The sequence below is a fragment of the Haliotis asinina genome, chromosome 1 (genome assembly GCF_037392515.1).
Source record: "Haliotis asinina isolate JCU_RB_2024 chromosome 1, JCU_Hal_asi_v2, whole genome shotgun sequence".
NCBI classification, from domain to species: Eukaryota; Metazoa; Mollusca; class Gastropoda; order Lepetellida; family Haliotidae; genus Haliotis; species Haliotis asinina.
Genome location: NC_090280.1, coordinates 93,234,387 through 93,256,701, shown reverse-complemented (window position 1 = coordinate 93,256,701; position 22,315 = coordinate 93,234,387). Strand labels below are relative to the sequence as shown.

At 39.6% G+C, this 22,315-nt stretch overlaps 2 protein-coding genes across 2 annotated transcripts; both read right to left on the bottom strand.

Annotated features, from left to right (window-relative positions):
* Positions 1-11,441: 11,441 nt before the first annotated feature.
* On the bottom strand, positions 11,442-12,368 carry LOC137277240 (neuronal acetylcholine receptor subunit beta-4-like). Its single transcript, XM_067808906.1, has one exon. It carries the CDS (start codon positions 12,366-12,368, stop codon positions 11,442-11,444), a length of 927 nt encoding a protein of 308 aa, XP_067665007.1.
* A 7,891-nt stretch (positions 12,369-20,259) lies between these two features.
* Positions 20,260-21,264, bottom strand: LOC137277229 (neuronal acetylcholine receptor subunit non-alpha-3-like). Its single transcript, XM_067808897.1, has one exon. It carries the CDS (start codon positions 21,262-21,264, stop codon positions 20,260-20,262), a length of 1,005 nt encoding a protein of 334 aa, XP_067664998.1.
* Positions 21,265-22,315: the final 1,051 nt, after the last annotated feature.

Here is a 22,315-nt window from a genome sequence, read left to right as displayed (position 1 = left end):
ATTAAATGCGGGATTAGACTCATTAGAAGCAAACTTGTAATTTATTGTAAAGATAGTTCTAAACGGCGTTGGTTGAGAGAAGGCTGATCAGCTTCGACGTATACACTGTCGATAGGAGAGGTTCTAAAAGAACCAAGACAAAGTCTTAAGTCTTGGTGGTGCACAGGATCAAGTAGTTTTAGGTTGCTTTGACAAGCTCCACCATATACGATGGAGCCGTAATCAAGTCTAGATCGGACCTGTGATCTATATAAGTGAAGAAGGGTAGTTTGATCCCCTCCCCATTTTGTATTAGAAACTACCTTTAATAAATCGAGTGCCTTCAGGCATTTGGCTTTAAGGGATTTAATATGCGACAAAAAGGTCAAATGTGAGTCGAAAATAAGGCCCAAGAACTTGGCCTCTTTGACCACTTTCATTAGGGTACCACTTAGAAATAGTTCTGGGTCTTTATGGGGTTTGTATTTAAGACAGAAGTGTATACAACTGGTTTCTGATTTAGAAAATTTGAAGCCGTTTTCAAGACACCATTTATCTATTTTGTTTAAACACAACTGTAGTTGCCGTTCAATAGTATGCATATTTTTACCACGGCAAAAAATATTAAAATCATCCACAAATAAAGATCCATCTATTAAATCGTTTAAAACTTTTGATAAACTGTTGATCTTGATGCTGAAAAGTGTGACAGACAAAATACTTCCTTGTGGAACACCCTGATCCTGATTATGATGATCAGAGAGGGTAGAACCCACGCGGACTTGAAATTGTCTGTTATTTAAAACAGGCCCCCTAAGTAATTGAAGGAATTACAGCAAATTTGAAGGAATTGCATCTCAAATGTAAACAAACGCAGCCCACTCGCGAAACAATTGCGGCAATTTAGCGGTAATAACTGAAACACATCGGCCAATGTCGGTAATACTTGAAACACACTCGGCCGTCTTCGGAGATTTTTCGGCTTACATCCGTGATTTGTCGGTCGCGAACGGGAACTCACGCAGTAAAACATGGCGTCGTTCGAAGAAGCACCCGTCTCGGTGAGTTTTGTTTTTAGTTCCTACTATTACATTTTTATACATATCCATCTTTGTCCACCCTTGTTGTATGCGTTTAGGTATGAGGTGTTGTTGGAGCTATAGCTTATTTTTTTAGGAAAAGACTGTCACTGCAGAGGAGTGTCACAAGTCATGCCCCTGGAGGTTGTTTACATCTGAACCTCCAGGGGCATGACTTGGTTGGGGGTTGGCGAGCACTTAGCGTTACCCAGCAACCACCACGAGGAGGTGACTCGCCACGGGTGCATGAATAGGATGCTTTGTGTACCTCTACCTAATATTTTTGAAAGTTGTGCCACCTGTTGTATGCCGTCATGCTCTTCTTCGTCCTTTCCTCCTATAGGCCCATTATAGTCTGTGTACCTCAGGCATGGTAGCCACTATCTGCTGGAAATTTTCGGGATATGATATGATCTTGCTATCCTTGTTTTAAAGGTTGAAGAAACTGGATTGATAATTATTTGCAGATATCCTAACTAAAGTATCCAGGACAGAGAAGACATTTTCATCTGTGAATGAAGATACAGGTTTTTGATGGTAGGTATTGCGTAGTGGTCAAGTTGGATAGTTGAGTTAAAATCTGTAGGGTCAATGCAAACCCTTACTTTTCCTTTCTTCACAGTTAGTTTGCTCATTCACTTTGCAGATGTAACCTGCGTCTTCCTTCTCTTCAAGCTTTTGTGTTATGTTCTCCACAAGGTCTTTTGGTGGACGTCTCGGGATGTGATCTGTTGGTTTTACTGAATGATCTGTCTTCAGATTGTATGAGCCAGGTAGCGTTGACGGGTTTCTTTCAACTCGGGATATTCGTCAATTCTTTGTTGATCCTTTGGATCAGAACCAACAGTATAGGTTCCTGTATTAAATGTGCAATGTAGTAAGTGCTACCCGTTGTTTGATTCTTGTATTTTGTTTGCAGTGTGATGCATCGTTGCATGGGGGTTTGGTGATGTGTTTAGTTTCCCTGATATTCCCTGAAATTGCATTTGCATTACCAACGTCTGACACACTGTTCCAAAACGTCCATATCTGCGGCAGATATCACATGGTTTTGTTTTGCCTTCACGGATGTGTCTTGCTTTCAGCAGGATCTGCATCTGTTATTATTTTCAAACTTTCCTGTGAAGTTTCATGGCTGTGTCCGATCGTAATAACAGTTTCTAATGTCCTCTCTTTAAGCATTTTTCAAGCACTGCTGCATACAGTGAAAGGAAGTACCATAACATCTCTCAGCATTCTTTCTTCATGATCTGTATATCATGAACAGTCACGTGAGTTATGAACTAGGTTTCTCAGATCTGAGTAAAAATTATCACACTTCTTAGGTGCTTCTTGTTTTCCTGTGTTGAGGTTTAAAGTAGGTCTACTTTGATTTCTCTTTGGTACCACACATGTACAATATTTCTGGAAAAATTGTAAAGTCTGATTTACCGCAAGGGCAGTGTCAGTTGCAGATTTCCATGGAAATGTTAGATTGATGTCTCTATCATTGTCACCTATATGTGTCATGAGATAGTTTGCTTGTTCTGTTTCAGATTTTAAAGCGAGCAGTAACCTCACAGTGCTGTTAGAAACGTTTCCACGTCTTGTCTAGGTCGGTAACTTGCCCGTTCATACTCGGATTATTGCTTCCGGCCATTATAACGTGGAGGCGTATGTGATGTTTAATGTCGTTAAGTGCCGCAAACCGCTACACCAATAGGAATGTCGTAATTCATACTTTACAGTTTACGCCCCCACACACCTCTATCCCCTTGTTACTCAGTTCTTTCGGCGTACGTTTTCCCCTGCCCTGTATGAAACATAAAAAACCTTGATTTCCACGAAGTAATAAATTTATGTCCAGCCATATTCGTTGTCTAACGAAAGCCAGAACATACCCACCTGAAACTGAATACACTTAAATACTGAAACAATCTGGTTCATTCTGAAACATACATGTTTCTTTACTTGTCATCACATTATGGAAATAGGCTTCTATTGTGCATGATAAAACTTTTATCAGCGTTAAATGGAAGGTTCTGTAGTTGTTGCATGCTTTCTACTTTAGCCTGATCACGCGGTATTGATTTGTCAAGGATGAAGCAATAACACTTCCACTACTAGGTGATGTACGTAATGTATAAATATTCCGGATAATGGTCGTGGCACTTCGCACTTGAATGATGGTGAAAATGCAGGGTTCAACATCGGTTCACTTGGGAGCCATAACCCAGTTGAGCTATTTGATACGAGAATATACCGATGAGAACTTGTGGTTATTTTGAAAATCAGATACTGTACTGGCATAGCTATCTAACAATTGGCGGTTCATTACGTTTGGATATAGTTTATGTGTATGTTGTGTAACGCGGCACTCAGCAAATATTCCAGCTAAATGATTTTAAATAACTGAGTCTGAACCAGACAAACGAGGGATCAACAGCATGACTGGTCATCAGCATCCCATGCTTGTTGGTGGTCAAGATCGCTGTCCCTTGTTGCCATATGTACAATAATCCTTTTTTGACATGTGATATGACCATTTTGTCATATGCAGTATGACAACATGGCATCACACAACACTGGCTTTGGCTATTTGAATAGATGAATAAAATGTGACATATATGCTTTAAAAGAGGTGCTCATTAGGGAAGGTGTGCGTGTTATATGCAATAGTGATAGCTAGAAATGCAGTAAATACATCTGTATTGACTCTGAAGTTGACGGATGATTTAACCACAGAAAGACAAAAGCAGGGTTTCACATTTACAAAAGAGGACTACAAATAAGTCTGAATTTGAAGGAAAACGTGTTTTTAACATACCATTCATACATAAATAAAATTATTTACAACTGTTCTAAAATATTTTAGTCACCTTGAACAAACAAAATTCATAAAACAGCTGATTACAGAATAACATTATTTGTAAACTATTTCCAATCTTGAATTCAATATTTCTGCATTAATGATGTAATGTTGCTATAATTGTAATTTTACTACTTAAGTAAATAGAACGTTTGGACAGAGTCAATATCACATTAAAAGGGTTGTTTGTTTCTGTTTAGGAACTTCGGGTAAAATACTAGGGTGCTTTCCCTGTCCCCTTGATCTTGAAATTTCACTTATTTTTGATTCTTTCAAAACCTGTTCATTTCTCGAGTAACTGTTATCCCCCGCCGTGAGTTTAACGCAACGCGGTGGGTATAGTATTCGGCTCCGTCCGTTCGTCCAGCCATATGAATTGGAATATCTTAAGAACTGTTGACTAGATTCTTTCATGTTTGGTACCTAGGTTTACCACACTATGCGAATAGTCCCAGTCAGGTGTGGTTACCTTGTCCTTCATTTCAAGGTCACTTCAACGTTTTACCCTTGTCAGTAATATATGTCAAGAACCGTTCCTTTGAATTTCTTCGTATTCGGCATTCATCTTGATCCAGAGAAGGCGCGGGACCTAGTCGAGTTTGGTGACCATCACATAATTGTCAAGGTCATGGTGACACTTCGAAGATTTCAGGATCTAAACCTGCATGTTAAGCTTGTCATTGAACGGTTCACTGGACTTTCTTCATTATATTATACTTCTCCTGAATTTTTATTTATTTAATAAGCCAATTATTTATTACTATTTTTGGATAGTTCATATACCATGCCATTCATGTGAAGTGAGTCTTGAAGATAATATTTGTGTGACTGAACAACTACAGAGCAAGATGTCAAGAGAGACTGATCATGTTTTTGTTGACAAGCGACCTTCACTTTCATTGCGATGTAAGTTTGATTTTATAATCTGCGACGTGGTACTGTGTCACCTGACTGACAATGCTCGTATTTCGCCGAACTGACTCCTGACAATGTGTTGCGTATGTGTGTGCAATCTTTTACAACATACATTCATTTTTAACTTGGTTAAACATGTCCACAAAGTAATACTGGATACATTTTTCATCGATGTTTAACATGTGACATAGGCATTTATATGTAAGTAATGTTGACGCTGAATTTGTGAACCATTGTATACTCACCACCAAACGAACGTCAGAGAGCAGCAATTGGGAATGTTGCAGGTTCCAGTGCAGGTTGGAGCATCCAACGCGTCGCCAAGCATTATGGAACATATCAGTCCACCATCTACAGACTGCTAGACCGCTATCAGCAGACAAACACCGTTACTGACCACCCTCATAGAGGACGTCTACGTGTAACGTCATGCCGGCAAGATCGCTTCATTGTGACCTCTTCATACTGGCTACCATAACTTCTCATTAGCGAAATCGCTTCCTGCCAGCTACCATAATAGCCCGTAACACCACAGGAAGACACAACAGTTCCATCAACGACAATACTGTCCGTCGCCGTCGACCATACGTTTGCTTCACGTTTGACGCGACGACATAGACGTGCTCGACTGAACTGGGCGGCAGTCCATCGCAACTGGCACAATGAGCAGTGGCAGAACATCATCTTTACTGATGATTGTCGCTTTTGTATCGATACCGCAGACGACAGATTGAGTATATGGTGTCATCAAGGAGACAGATTCTCAAAACCCCGTGCTTTAGAGAGGGATTGTTGGGCAGGGTCTTCCCTCGTGTTTTGGGTTGCCATAGGCTGGGGACGTCATGCTCAACATGTAATCTTTCAAAACAATGGGCAAGGTCGTGGTAGGGGTGTTACTGCGCAGCACTGAATCGATGAAGTGTTTGTTGACACCAGCAATTTGCTCAAAGACGTCATCTTGTTTTTCAACAAGATAACGCTAGAGAGCACACAGCAAGACTGACATTCCTCCAGCACAACAACATTCAGACCAGGATTCGCCAGCTTTAAACCCAGATTTGAATCAAATCGAACACGCCTGGGCTGAGATGAAACGACAACACCGAGTACGTCCAGATACCTACCTTGCAACAACTGCAACCCAGGTTAACGCTTACAACAACATTCACAGGACGTTCATTCGACGTCTCTTCAACAGGATGGCGAGGAGATGTGCAACTGTTGCAGGTGCCAATGGGGGTCACACCCGTTATTGTCGTTACTATAATTGTTTGTTTCCCTTTCAAAGGGAATGCCTAAAGGCATGAGTTATGTGGTTTCATACTAACTGACTGGATTTTCATGTCATGTGGAGAACTTACACACTAAGTGCTTTCTTTCGAGTTATCGTTGTCTGTTGTGAAAATACAGTTAATAGCAAAACTGCCATGTTTTCACTCATCGTCAGTATCATCATTTGACACTCTTTGCGTCTCTTTTGGCTTTGAGTATATTAATACTGTCAACCGTTATGCTAAGCAGCAGTATATATCTCAAATAATGTTCACCTCTCAGTGTTGAACTCAAGGCAGTGTAACAAGAAGTACATACTTTTGACGACATTAAAATTATAACGCGACTAGGGGAATATACCAGCGCCATTATGTTTTCCGGTCTGAGGCCCTATCCACTCGTCCATATTCGAGTGTGTCCACTAAACATGCATCTGAGATGTAACTTCTAGATGATACAAACATCGCTTCACAGCATTTTCGGAGCTGTGCAAATGATATCCACATTTGGAGAGTCTGACCCGCATAACAGTTAGTGAAGCTTCCAAATTTGAAGATTAGTAATTTTCACCAAATTAATATGGCTAGAGCAATGACACTGACTCGAGCAATCAATATCCAATACACAGATGAAAATGGAAAGGACACATCAACTGCTAGTTGATGACAAATCTCAATTAATGCACACGGTATTCAGAAGGCTAATTTAATGTCATGCGGATAATTATGCGCACATTTTACATCTCATACCATCCGTCTAAGTACTGTTTCGAATCCCATCTTCTTTCCGGAAGGTTTTAAAATGTATAACCTGAATATGTATGATAATAATTCTGAATGTACTGTTCTTTTCCTTTATGAAAGATGCAATAAGATGCTTTGACTTCCAAATGGAAAATAAACAATTGTTTCTTAACATCAGCCGATAATGTGATGGCTACTTTTTGGATAATGTAATCCTGGGGGCTCTTGAAAGTTTGTGACAATGTGATTTCTGTCGTTGATATTCAAACAGCCAGAACACGATTGATTGTTCACATTTTGCGATTGTACGTGTTCTATAGTGTAGTAATCATTGACTAGCTTCTACTCGTTTGTTTGCTCAAAAGTGCACTCAGCAATGTTCCAGGTATATGGCACTTGTCTGTTGCTAGCTTCTAGAAATGGTCTGGAAATAGCCTGTTGACACGGTGTACATTCAACACACTGCATGACTAGTTCATGAATTAACAATGAATTAAATCAAGCAAGCCAGTTGTTTGCACAATACACCTAATGGACAGGTCAGTCGGCCTTAATTGAACATTTCAAAATGAGGGATACCACCATAAGAATTTGTGCGGCGCTACCGCGTATTGACATATAGACCTAGAGAATAACCAACAAGGTACAATTGATTACTAGAAATATGCCCGAAAAAATGTTCACAGAGCTGAGCCTTGGCGACGCACTGAACATTATTCTAACATGGCCATATTTTGTGTAATCACTCGTACCGAGTTGCTTTTTCTGTTCAGTACCCATAATGTAACTTATAAAGAAAAAACACGAAATAAAAAAAACACCCCGAGACAGCACTTGAGGCCTCAAACAACTGCTTCGTATTCAAGAGCGCATTAGACCTTTCTCCCGCGGTAATACGATAACAACGCTGTGGCAAATAGTATCTTGTAAAATGCTTTAAAATATACTCATGGAAAAATTTAAGGGAACGCATGTTTCTTAGGGCAATTCAAACTTTCTGTTTACTAACTTCAGCGCCGTGTATTATCGTTTTCGTGAAGAGCAGTTCACTCACCATAATGTTTTCCATGCACGTGCACTACATGCTCCTAAAGTTGCATGCACTTAGATTTACATGTACGTGCACTGTCAAACACAACGGTTAAAAACATTGTTAACATGGCGAGACAGTACTTAACTTTGGTACAGAAATGGGAGGCAGTTGGCATGGTTAATGGTGGAAGCTAATTACGACAGGTTGTAACAACTTTTCACAAGTCTGTTAGCGTGATATCCAGACTTTGGAATCTCTATAGAGCGACTGGTGACGTCAAAATGAGGCGTGGTCGGGGACGGAAAAAGAAAACCACCCCATGGGATGACAGGACCCTACGCCTTATTGCTCTGCGAGACAGGTTCAAATCCTCCTCCAAAATCAATACGGAATTCAGGCGAAGAACAAACGTCAGACTATGTTCACGTACAGTGCGTAATCGTCTTAAATCGCGGCTGGTCTAAAAAGCCGCCGTCCATTGGTTGGAATCAACATGACTGAGCAACACAGGCGCTTGAGACTGCGGTGGGCACGGAACCATGGAGGAAGAACCGTACGTCAATGGAGAAACACCATGTTTAGTGATGAGAGCAGGTACACACTAGACCATAATGACGGTCGAATTCGAGTTTGGAGACGCGTTGGAGAACGTCACGGTGCCTGCACCATCAAACAGCATGATCGTGGGCCGGGTTTACCTTTAACCACAACACAGATCTTGTGCGTGTTGATGGCAGGATAACACGTGTGCGATATCGCGACGAGATACCCGATTGTGATCCCCTTGGCGCGTACAGCAGGTCGAATGTTCGAGTTCCAGCATGACAATGCCCGCCCTCACATCGCTCATGTTTGTCGGGACAGACTGAGGGCTGCAGGTGTCCGGGTGTTGCAATGGCCGGCTAAAAGTCCTGACCTTAACCCCATCGAACATCTTTGGGATGTTCTTGACCGCAATGTTCGGGACAGACATGTTCAACCCAACAATTTGGATGAACTTTTCGTGGCTGTTCAGGAAGAACGGCGTAGAATTCGGATTGGTGCCATCAGTACACTCATCAGCTATAGTCTGGTTCATAATTATTGAGAATTTTTCTTCTTACTTTGAGCTATCCTAACACCTCAACTGATTCACTGATACTTAAAACTAAGTAATGGTATAAGGGAGGTAACTCATCTTGGCCTACTGAGTATAGTACAATTAGAGTTACCTCCCCTGAATTTGTAGCAGACGTCATTTTCCTCAGCACTGTCAACAATGTCTGCTGAAGATAAAAGAAGGTTGATTTTTGAGTTGTGTAATCAAAGAATTGATGATGTAAATACATTGGCAGAGAGAACAGGAACTCCTCTTTCTACTGTGTATATGATTAGGAAGAATTTTAAAGAGGGAAAGGATTTTGGGCACCAGAAACGAGCAGGGAGACCCAGAAAATTGGACTTCTCAGATCGCGTCCGGCTGGGAATTTTAGCGTCTAAAAAGCAAAGGGCAAGCATCTCCAACATCAGGTATGAAATGATAGAAAGGGGATCAACAGTTGTATCAAAATCTACAGTTAGAAGAAATTTGATTGATCTTGGATGGGAGCAAAAGACTGGAATTCCTTCTCCTTTCATGAAACTAGAACATAAAGACAGGCGTGTTGAGTGGTGTTTGGCACATGAAAACTTTGACTGGGAAAATGTGATTTTTAGTGATGAAAGCTCAATATGGGTATATCCCAATAATGTGAAAATATGGACAAAGTCTGCGTCAGCACCGTTGTATCGACGACCTAAATACAGCCCAAATTTTCATGTATGGGGAGGGATATCCTTATTAGAAACGACCCCGCTGTGTGTGTTTGGGGGAAATCTGACAAGTCATCGCTACACTAACATATTAGATAATTTTCTCCTTCCAAGTGCACATGTGTTTTATGGAAATGACTGGATTTTGCAGCAAGATAATGATCCTAAACACACCGCAAAACATGCCAAGCAGTGGTTTCAGGAGAAAAATGTGACTGCATTACCATTTCCTGCATATAGTCCTGACTTAAATCCCATTGAGAACATTTGGGGGATGATGAAGGAATGTGTGAATCAAAAGGGGTTGACAAAAATTGAAGACATGAAGAGAGAAGTGGTCCGATACTGGGACAGCATAACTCACGAGACACTAACCTCTCTGATAGGAAGTATGCCTACCCGTCTTAGACTGTGCCGTGAAGCTCAAGGAGACTTGATAAAATATTAAATTGTTACCTACACAACATGAAAAGGTCAGTTCACTTTCACAATACATTCAATTTTATCTGATTTGTTCTCGTTTAATAATATGAAATGCTTTAGCTATTCTCAATAATTTTGAACCATACTGTATTTCAAGCGTTCCCTTAAATTTTTCCATGAGTATATAACAAAAATATCTTTCATGGAATAATGTAAATATATCATCACTGAACATAATAACAGCAAAAACGTTATTTCATCAAGTCACTGCGCTGGAACATCGTTCATTCACAACGGATGTTTCTAGTGACGGATGACTTTATAGTGTTGAAACACACTTTGGCAAAAAAACTGTCAATTCTGGGTACAATCAACGGTTAAATGCTGGGAAAAAGAAATCATCCCACGAATACATCTAAAAAAGTTTTCTATCTCAACAAGTTAGAAGATTAAACCACATTTCGTTCTGGGGAAGGCATGTTTCACTCGGCTCATTCCAAGAACGTTAACTCTAGTTGGAATCCGAGTCGGTGGGAAGAATACGTCTCTTTAGAGCAGGAGGTCGACTGACAGATGAGTCATTCGAGCTGTTGAAGTGGAAAATAACACCAGAAATTGGACCAGAGAATATTCAACATAAATCAACAGAATGAGGATTTACGGCTTGCGACAAAGACTGGTGGCCATCTGAGGCAGAACGTGAGAGGGCAGGGTGGTGGAGTTACAAAGGTTTGACAACAGTTTATTGATGGACTGATGTTGTTTCTCATTAACTGAAGAATACCTGTTTATTGATTGAACACTTTTGTGCCCGGAAATGATTTGATGTGGTACACCATTGTGAGCGGGGACATAAGACGTTTTCGGGATCAGTGATGGCCTAATGAAGGCCATGTTTGTTTTATACAAACAATATGTAAAGGATTGTTTTCTTTCTTTTTTAAGGTTATTTATTTTAGGAAGACCACTTTTGTATAACACAAATTTATTGCAAAATAATGTTTAATACAAAGAGTGTCCATATAACCTTTATGTTTTCATTTTTAAATCTCGGAATGTGTGAGTACAGCACGTAGCACGTTCTAATTATCAGGAAAAAGGAAAAGGAAAAAGTTGTCAATGCAATTGATTCATGAAAAGTAGTTCCGTCAACCAATCGTGTTTCCTCTCTGCTAACTGACCAATCAACGTTGGGAATCACTGAAAAGCACATGCGTGATTATCACATAAATAATTACCTGTTTATCCTAGCCCGTATGGGTAATAATATGGGATGTGTTCACGTTTTACAAACATGAAGGTTTGGCCATTGGGTGACTTTTCTAATAACCATATGAACAACCCCTTTCGTATTAAGACTACTTTTGGTTTGTTGCCATACCAAGTAACATAAATGCAGAACAGGAAAACATCAATGATATCACAAAGAACACACCGTCAAGGAATCGTTCAAGTGAAAAGTTTTGGCAAAACCGTCTTGGTCGCTTCGTTTCCAGGGATTCCTCAGTCACCTTGGACATGGATAGCTGTCGAGTTTTCGCTTCTTCTGCCTGTTCCTTGCGATGATGGACAGCAATCACCAAGATGGAACCCAGAACAGTAAAGAATCCTTGAACTTCAATTATTGTCAGAAAGAATGTCAAGCTTGAATAATCGTCAGACGTTGGTGGCACCGATTCATTGATGAGATTAAGGAACATGGTATGAGACACATACACAGCCATGAGAAAACCCAGTTTTTCTCCTGATCGAGCTGGGATAAGGAACACAGAGGGATTCAACAGGGACATCAAAGAGATTGGGATTATTATGTTTATGATGTAAAATGCTTGTCTTCTATCCATTTGAATTGCAATATCTGTTTCCTCTATTTCATCCTCCCCAATCCGTTTTTCATGTGTCAGATTACCTACGTGCCACTCGCCATTCTCCTCGTAGTTACCAGACTTAACGATTCTTTCAATGCTTACATTCACTCGGTATCCAAACGTAGGAGCAAACATCAGTCGGCATAACTGAGCATCAAATGGATACGCTGAAATAGTTATCTTGCACCGGACTCTGAAAATATCCCTTAGTTCCCATCGGTGTATCCCTGAGTCAAAAAGTACTACTGGGTTGTCGCTCGTCAGCGGTCCCATATTTTCCGCACTGTTGGCTAAGCCAATTCTGGGTCTCCAAACATCCTTTTCCTCAAGCTCCAAGAAGGAATGGCCAGAGGAGGAATTCCATGTGAGACGAGGATCGTGCCATTTGATTGTGAGGGAACCTGCCACAGTCAACATTTGGCTTTTGGAATTTAAATCTATCACAGAGAAGAGCGAGAATGACATATTCACTTTAATGGCCATATCAGGGCCTGAGTGTGGCGGTGAATTCTGCTGGATCCTGCTTAGTACATCATTTCTCAGACTATCTAAGGTGTCCACTTGAAGTGCTGAAGTTACTGTTGTCATAAAAAACACCAAAACATATACATTACAGTATATCATCCCTTCTCAGCATGTAGTCCAAAAGGTATGAAAGTAGAAGTGCAATATCTGACTGATTTCCAACAAACTGATCTGGAACAGGTCTCTTCAAAACCGTTTATGAAGTGATGCCACTGTGAGATTGCCATGGAAATATACAACGATAATCACTAATCTATCTCGAAAGGTTTGTTATCGCTATCTGGGCATCAGCAGTAATCAGACAGAATCAATGTAAACAGTGTCAGTCAATGGCCCATTACCAGTGTCAGAATGGAGAGTACATAAATTATAAATTCTCACATTACATTAACAGAAGCGTTCCATTAGATTTGAGTGGAAACATGTTCTGTGTTACGAAGCCTATTTTCGCATCAGTATACCGTGTGTTTACAGGAGTTTTCCTTTCATATTACCGTATCTTGATGAATCGAATAATTTTGTCTGTACTTAAGCTTTGAACGGAGGATATATACGCCATATGTACACCACATATGGAACGGGATTTGCATCCGATATATGACTATATGACCGATCCCTATATTAACTCCTAAAGTGGAGGGGGCAGCTGCTGAGGACGACAACAGAAACGCCTTGTAAATCTAATGCTGAGAGTGTCATTATTTCAGAAAACGGTTCTAGAGGAAAGGATATCAACCACAATAGTTGCAACTAACACGCCTGGCAATATGCACCCAATTCAGAGCCAGGTTTCAGGGATACCCTCCCACTCATGGAATTAACGCGATCATAGTCAGATGCAACACCAACGTGATGGCACAGCCACCTGGGCCAGGTAGTGCCTTGTTTGACATTGTAAGCACAGGTCTAAACATTGGGAGAAAATGACATGATGTATCAATGAAGTCATCGACCCGTCCAGCTCGAAATTAGTCATCTCTTAACACAAACATTGGTTGCTGAAGACTAACACTACCCCAGATTTCCACGGGACATTATTCATATCAATACCAGTTGATAAAAGATACAACTATCACGCTTGCCTTTCCATGTGCTGATTTGACATATTTCAGATGGAGAGATACATGCATCCAAAGGACAGAGCCCAAATTACTCTTCCATCTTCTTGTTTTTTTCTTTCGGTCAGCCATATGTGGTCCAACACCATCCGGAGAACACTTACCTGAAACTCAATACACTGAAACTATTTGACATTGTGGAAATAGGCCTGTATTATGCATGAAAACACATTTATCAGCATTATAAGGAAGGTTTCGTTGTGATAGTAGTTGTTTTATCCTTTCCACTACCGTGTGGTCACGTGTTATTGATTTGTCATGGCTATAGCAATAACACTTCCACTTCTCGGTAATGTACTGTATAAATATTCCAGGTAATGGCTATGTGGTTTCGCAATTTCAATGTTTGTGGAAATGTTGGGATCAGCTTATTGCACGGGGCCTCTTGGGAGCAATAGGCTTGTTGCACCCATTTAATCGTATACCTACATGAACCAGGGACTGTCTTCAAAATCAGATGCATGATTGTCATTGCAGTCCATGTATGTGATCGTCTATGAAACTCATTTCTATTGTCCCCAGCTGAGATGTTGCCGGAATTTTGCTGAAAGTGATGCAACGCTAAATTCACTCACTCACTATTTGATTATCTTTACTGCCTGTTATGGCAGCGCTTGGATATAGTTTGTTTGTGTATTTGGTATTTGCTTGCGCTCAGCTGTTCTCCAGTTGTTATTCCCGTCTGTAACTTATCGATTCTTGATCAGACATTCCAGTGATCAACACGCTGCGTATCGATCTACTTAGGTGGGATACGATAACTTGTGTTAGCCGAGTCAGCGAGACTGAGCAAGCAAAGCTTACTGAAGATCAGTTCTAACCCGGATCTTCAGGGGTCTAGTGGTGAGAACAAGCTGGTTATGATTAAATTTATGTCTACAAAGAACAGTAAAAGAGCATGTTCCATATCACAATTAAGGTATAAAACCAATTCTACGTTAATAACTATGTTAAAACCAGGCCACAGACAACCAGCAAAGAACGCAAGACTACCTTCCTTGGAAAAAATGGAACCTCCTATTCCTGCTTCCTACACGTCCCCATCAGTGGCTGCTTGCAAAGAATGCACTCAATCAGTTTCAATCACATGCCGAAATCAGAGCTCCAGATAAGAGGCGTATTTGCGTATTTTACGAAATGAAAATCACATTTACTCAATTACAAAAACGCATAAGATTCACTTTGAACCCAATAGGTCTATAATACATTGCGTACTTTACTCAACTAACTAACAGCACTAGCAAATGTCAAACGATGCATATATATGCATATACTATCAAAGCAGTAACCACTGTCAGTGTTTATTGTAGTAGTCACGTGGCGTCCATGTTGAGTGTTAATAGATGGCTGTCAACTATTTGGCAATATAAGAATTACTAAACACTTATGTCTTTTGAGAAGCATTTTTATTTATATTATCGGTGGTAATTACCCAATAACGATAATAAATCCTGAGTGAAAATACTCAAATCTGTAAATTAGTGGGAGTGCACAAAATGCTAGTTACTCCTCAAAACATACATGAACAGGCATGGGAGTAAATACCCAGTTTCTTGAAATATTATCTGGAATGTACACCACTAAAGTACTGATGAAAGTACTGATAATGGTATTCCAGCGTAATGAATGCAGTATACGTTAACACAGTGTGTCAGTTTTGACTGCTGATGAAGCAGTATTAAATAAACCACGACCTGACAAATGACCCTAGTTTGCATATATGGGAACGCCCTCCGGAACATTCCATTTCAAAATTGAGTGAAACAGGTTGTCGCCTACAACTTGACAAATTCAATTTCCTGGTGCCAACCGTGTCTGCGGGACACGTGTTTAACAGAAGCGACAGCGTGCATTGCAATGTTAAATACCCTATCTTCCTCATGTACCTGTAACAACCAAGTGTATTCGTTCAGATTACTTGCCCCACCTACTTGTCACAAACGCGTTTACTGCGCAGGCTCATCTAATACTTGTCAAGGAGTACGACCCTTTCTTTCACAATCACTTGTTTCACAAATGCAAGCAAGTACTATATCCACAAGCTACTTCTTGTAATGCGATTTTTCTAACATACTGTACGTATTAGAGAAGCACCTCTAGTGCCTTTTAGCTCCAGTGCCATCTGAGATGGTATCCTACACCCTCACTGCGGGGTATTTCGATGTATTTCAAATCTCAAATCTGAGGTCTATCATGTCTATCTTCAATTCTGTGTAGAGCGTAGCCATTTATCAATATGGCTGTCGCACTTAAACCATAGCCTCGGGATTTTGGATTTGTATTTCAATATATATTTGCTGTTAAATATCATGCTAGAGGCATACAAAATGGCACGTCTTAATGCTTATATAACTATCTACAGATGTTCATCATGTGGACTGATTTTATTACAAAACGGGGTACGTATTTGTACAATGCAACAAACGATAGAAAATCCTGGAACGGTTTTTCGAAATATATATATACACACACACACATACATCATTTTACAATATATCCAGTATATGCGTAATCTGTGCTACTGTCACAATATCCTGATCACGCAAATACCATGTTAAAATTCTTAAAATGCTGTGAAATAGCTGAAGAAGTATTGAACAACATAGGTTCGAGCTAGACAGCTGATTACTACAGATGCCTTTACAATAAGAGCATAATTAGAGTTTATATCGTTTAGGCTTTTCAAGGAAGTGTAAACTACATGACGCACATATATCAACGTACAACATAAAATGCTGGAAATAACCGACAATAGCGAGGCAGATGCTTCAGTATGATGCAGGAAATTGCAGAAACATGTCACAGATGATACACGGAGACAGTCGGTGATACTCAATACACGGAAATGTAATCTCGATGATGTAATATACGTGATGTCATGTGATCCTCTTGGCAACTATAATGCATCCTTTTCATAAACAACTAATACCTATCACCAATCCAATACTTATTTTACAAAATCTATGCATTAGCTACGTTAAGTTTCCAATCCGTCGTGACTTCAGAAACATGATCACACTAAAGTGAACATTCTTAACGTTATCGGACACCCTCTAGTAATCGTATACTTCGTTATTTTCATCAATACATAACGTTTATTGTTTTGTAGTAGTTGATGATAATACGTGTATTGTAAGCTACAGAGTTACCATACAATGACGGGTAACGTAGATTACCAAAACTTTGTTTTTTCTCGTATTTCTTCAGTCTCCTAACCTGGCGCCCTTTTCATACATTGATTTCAGGTTAATAGTGGAAAGATAATACGTAAAAGGCACAGCGTTAATCAAAATTTGTTTCACGTACATGATTGAAACAAAATGGTCAGGTAGATTACATACTGTGGTAACGTAGATTGCATGATCTCAGTTATTTTACGTTACCTCTTTCAGATGAAATTTATCCAAAGTCAAAAGTTGTATCCCACCAACTGTCCTTGATTTTGATGGGGAGAGTTGTGTTTCGTAAAAGGGAATATCAGCATTCCTGTAATTACATTTATGTTTTCTGAATCTGTGTTATTCAATTTGTCACAGATATCAAGTAGATTACAAAACAAAAAAGATGCCTGCATCGTCAAAAGACTTAACAGGCCAAGTGAGTGTTCCCTATTCTTGATTTTAACACATCATATTCTATGAGTTGTTACCAGTTAAAATCTACTAAAATGTTACAGACTATTGGCTCCATTTTACAAAGAACTGGTGCTATAATTCAAAATATAATTGACTGTTTTCGAAGTTCAAGGTAATACTAACCGATCCCAGTTGACGAGATGGTAATGTTTTGCCATAAGTGCCATAGTGACTGATGATAACAAAACTCAGAACATTGCAGAATATCTCATAGCAGATTTTTCAAAGAAATGTGATTCACCAAGGAAAGGCTCAGAACGTCCAGGACGTTAACGGCTTTGGAGAAGCTCACAATCACGGGTTTATCGTTGAAGAAATCAATAGCATTACAAGTGAGTGAGTGAGTAAACATTTAACCTCACTTAGGCAATACTTCGGGCAGATGGTGGCGAGAAATGTACATACACAATAAATTCACGCAGACTGAACATATATCCAGTATCAGAAAAAGAGTCAAAACTTTTAATTTAATTTTTAAAAGTAGAAAACTATTTTAGACAGTAGAATATGAAAATGGACTATTGATCACCAACATGAAGATAGATCACCATATTAGGAACTATGGGACTGCATGGACATGTAGCATTTTAAGGACAAGCCCATCATACAACTGCCGAGCGAAGGCAAGCATATCTGTAACTCAGCTGGTATCACCGCATTGTTACGAGAATGTGTGTATTTGTGACTTGTGTGGTCATTGATTGAGTGATAGTTAGTACTGGGTCAGAGTGTTTAGAGTTTTGGGTGTGGATTGTGGGTCACATTTCATATCATGAACCTTCAATGGTGACAGTATTTTTAGACAGTGTTACGGTTAAGAATTTACCGTGACAAACGATGTAAGAAATCCCCTTGTGAGCCAGCAAAACAGAACAAAGACAAGTCATTAACGTTCAAATTATTTATTATTATGCAACGAGAGCAAGGTATACAAGGTCACAAGTCAATTTCACAATGCTGATTACAAATTCAATACAGGTGAGACAAAATCTAAGGAAATGGGTCAGAAAATATTATATGGTAAAGTCACCAACGTCTTTGTGCGAGAGAGAATTAACTGTGCAGAATGTGCACACAGCTATCGGTGTGACAGCGGTTAATGTAGGTCAGGCGTTGATGATTGTTGGCAATTATGTAACTCCAATGAATGACCGAATGTGTGTGTCTGTGTCAAACATGGCAATGAGCCTTTATATATACTTTCAGTCATTTCCCGAAAGTACGAACACCTATGGCCATCGCGAACACCGTAGAATGCCCTAGAAACAGTCTCCCGGAAGTAAACAAACAGGAAGTCAAGAGCAGAAAATTCCCGGACAAGCCTGCTGCGACAATCCTAAAAATGTGGATAATCTATTATACGAAATGTGACCCATCATAATTATTATTCAAAACACTAAACATTGTGACCCAATAATAATTATTACTTAATTATCAACAAAATATACAGAAAATACACACTCGTAACAACAGCATTATAGAATTGTCCCCCTTAAAGCAATCTTTTCGCACAGGAATATGTTATGACTGGTGGTCGAGAAACGTCTGAATGAATAATGATGCAGTCACGCTTTGTTCCCGGCACTGTGGCAAGATATATAACGGCTGGTTGTTGTGATGTACTTCACACACGAAAATCGCACAGTGACACATGGAATTACACTGCAGTTTGTCACCTGCCTGTCAACATCAATTGTCCGCCTTCGTCTACATCACCATCATCTGACGCTTCTTCCCTAACCACTGACATTGTAAACTGTCTTCAGTTAGTATGTCTGCTCTTACTGTAATACCACATGATTCTGGTGAACTGTTTGATTGTCACTTTAGAAGTGGATGGATAATAGAAACGTATAACACAAAAGAAAAAATATAATAAAAGAAGTTTTTTATCCACAAAGTATTATACTTTTCTAGGATTCTGGTGAGTTAACATTAGATATTTGTGATCCATTAGCATAGGTTTATGGCTCAACTGCATTGTACTAGAAATCTGTATTGTGATTCATTGTAACTTGCTCATTGTTTGCTCAACATATTATTGAACACTTGTCTGTGTTATCCTTTGCTGTATCAAAGGGGATTTCTTATACCTATTGTCACGCAATTTAATAATCGTAACAACATTCATATGTAGCTTGAATAGAACATGCTACCTAATATATTGAGTGCTCAATAAAGAAAGTAAGTCTATTACCGTTATGTGCGGTGACCTGGACCGGCACATTCTGGGTATAGACGTAAAGAACATTCCATGAAATATGGAATCAATTTCCTTTTTTGTCGACCGCTCATAATAATGACTGCTAAAAGTATATTCCAAAGGAATGCCCGTGCAGTTGCGCGTTAGAACTCATCGTCATCAAGTCACGCCTGTTTAAGAGGTGACTGTCGGGATCGGATGGTCAGGGTTGTTTACCTTGTTGGAGCACATTGAAGTATTTATTAAATCTAGTTCTGAAAATCATTATCACCTGCAACACCGTCAGTGAGGAACTAATTCTATGCTAATAATAAATCATAATCATTTATTAATAGTGTTACGAACATGTGATACGAGATAATTTATAATTATTGTTATTAAATTAAATTAAAACATTTAGCATTGTAGTAATATACACAGGCAGATATGTCCATGGTAATTTAGTAGGGTTGCAGCGATTCGGTTCGATTCATCGAAAATTGAATCTGACACATTTGTTTCTAATTTCGATAGCCATTATCACCATTTCGAATCGATTTTTGCATGCCTATTTCAGCTGTTTCCATGCATCCAGAAAGTTGATTCCAACTAGAAAAGTTTCGAGCTCCAGAATAAGACGAAACGTGATTGGTTCACGAGGAGCTAAGTAACCTATGAAAATTGATGTTAGTAGCCATCGCCAAGTTAAGCATGGATTTCATGATATAGAAGTCATGTTAAAGGAAATTATACTTGTATGAAGGGCCGAATCGAAAATGACCAATCGAGGGTCCACTATCAAAATTCAAATCGAATCGAGGTCTGGGTGAATCGTTCATCCCTAATGATCATGATTGTAGGTCACTGTAACGGAATGTGTCTCCCATGTCTACTCCTTGTGTCAGCAGGATACATGCCGAACATGACAAAGACATCGATATCACAAAGGACAGTCCGTCAAGACATCTTTCCAGGGAAACGTATCTGCAACACCGTCTTGGTCGTTCCATTTCCAAAGGGTCATCAACATCTTTGGACATGCTTACTTTACGACGTCTCAATTCCTCTGCCGTTTCCATGCGATGATGGATTGCAATCACAAAAATAGAAGCGAGAATTGTCAAGAACGTTTGAACCTCAATTGCTATGAGGAATCTTGTGAGATTTGAAACCGATGGTGGCACCGATTCCCGCATTAAAGTAAGGAACATAGTATGCGACACAAACACTGCCATTATAAATCCCAGTTTCTCACCAGATCGTGCGGGGATCAGGAACACAAAGGGATTTAACAAAGACATCAATAAAATTGGAATGATAATGGTTATGATGTAAAATGTGGGTTCTCTCTTCAAAGTTATTCCTACTACTGCATACATGCCATCATCCAAGTGAAATATGCCCTGTGTAATATTCTGTAGAATAAACTCAGCATTGCCATCATATGGAACAGACTGTCTGATGAATGTGTCTTGAACAGTTATGTTTAGCATGTAACCGGTCGCAGGAGCAAACATCAGTTGACAGAACTGAGCATCAAAGGGATAGAGTGATATATCAATTCTGCACCTGACTCGGAAGATCGCTTTGCCTTCCCAACGGTACTGTCCTGTGTAGAAGAGTATCACTGGATTCTTGCTCTGAACAGGGTCCATATTGTCGACACTGTTGTCTAAAACAATTCTTGGTCGCCAGATGTCACCTTCCTCTAACTCGACGAAGGTGATCTCGGAGTTCTCAGAAGCATTCCAAGAAACTCGAGCATCACTCCAGCTGATTGTAAGGGAACCCGTCACAGTGAGTGTTTGTTGTTTGGAATCCAGATCTGCCACAGTGAAGAGCGAGAAGGTCATGTTCACATCAATGCTTGCACCAGAATCTGAAAGTGGTGGGGAATATTTGTTGATTCTGCTTAAAACTTCATCCCTCAGTGTATAAAAAGTGTCCACGTGTGATGCCACCGGGTGGCTTGACATACACAGCAACACCACACATACTATATCAAAGACCATTTTTCACTGCTCAAGGCCTTGTCCCAGTTCAAAAAGAAATGTCCTGATCGGTTTAACTATCCCGAGATGGATTGTCCTGTGGGAAACGTGTATGCGATCGTGTGTGTCCACCTATCAGACTGATTATAGTCTTATGCGCCAATCGATGATTGTGTCGACATAGCTGTAGAAATGTTAGTGACGGTTATGTGACGCAAATTATCCGAGACTGTGAGAGTGAGGGAAACAATTTCGACACAAACACAGTAAACCTCCAATTATCGCAACGCACATATGTAAGCCAGCATTAGCGTGGTGTCAACAAAGAAAGCTTCCAACACTTGTCAATACATAAAGTAATGGCGATTTTGTGATGTCATGTTACAAAAATAAGATGTTTGTCACGACCACGTGCTATCAGTATCATGTGAGTGTGATTCAGGAACACATTCGAAAGATTTAATTGACTTTTATTGATTATGGAAATGGTTTAGTACTTATACATATATATGTTCTTGTTTTAATGTTAGCAAACGAATGACAGCTCTAAGTTTCAGGTTCGATGACTAAACCGACGGTTAAACATCACTTACTACACATATTATTAAACAGTTATTTACAATGAAGTCAAGAACTCCTTTGCTGAATGAAGATGTGCGGTTTAGACGAGTTAGTTAAAATATGACGTCACATCAGCAATGTGTCAGTCATATCGACGAGAATTACTGACACACTGACACGAACAATACTTCTTAGAAGGTCACCAGGAGGGCTGTGTAACTCCCGACCACAGATTATACAAATGTAATTAAAGTATAATGTTAAATAATCATACTTTAATAATAAAACACCTAATAAAATCAGGCTATAGATCGCAGCAAGCAACGTTGGGCCATCTCACTTCTAGACTGTA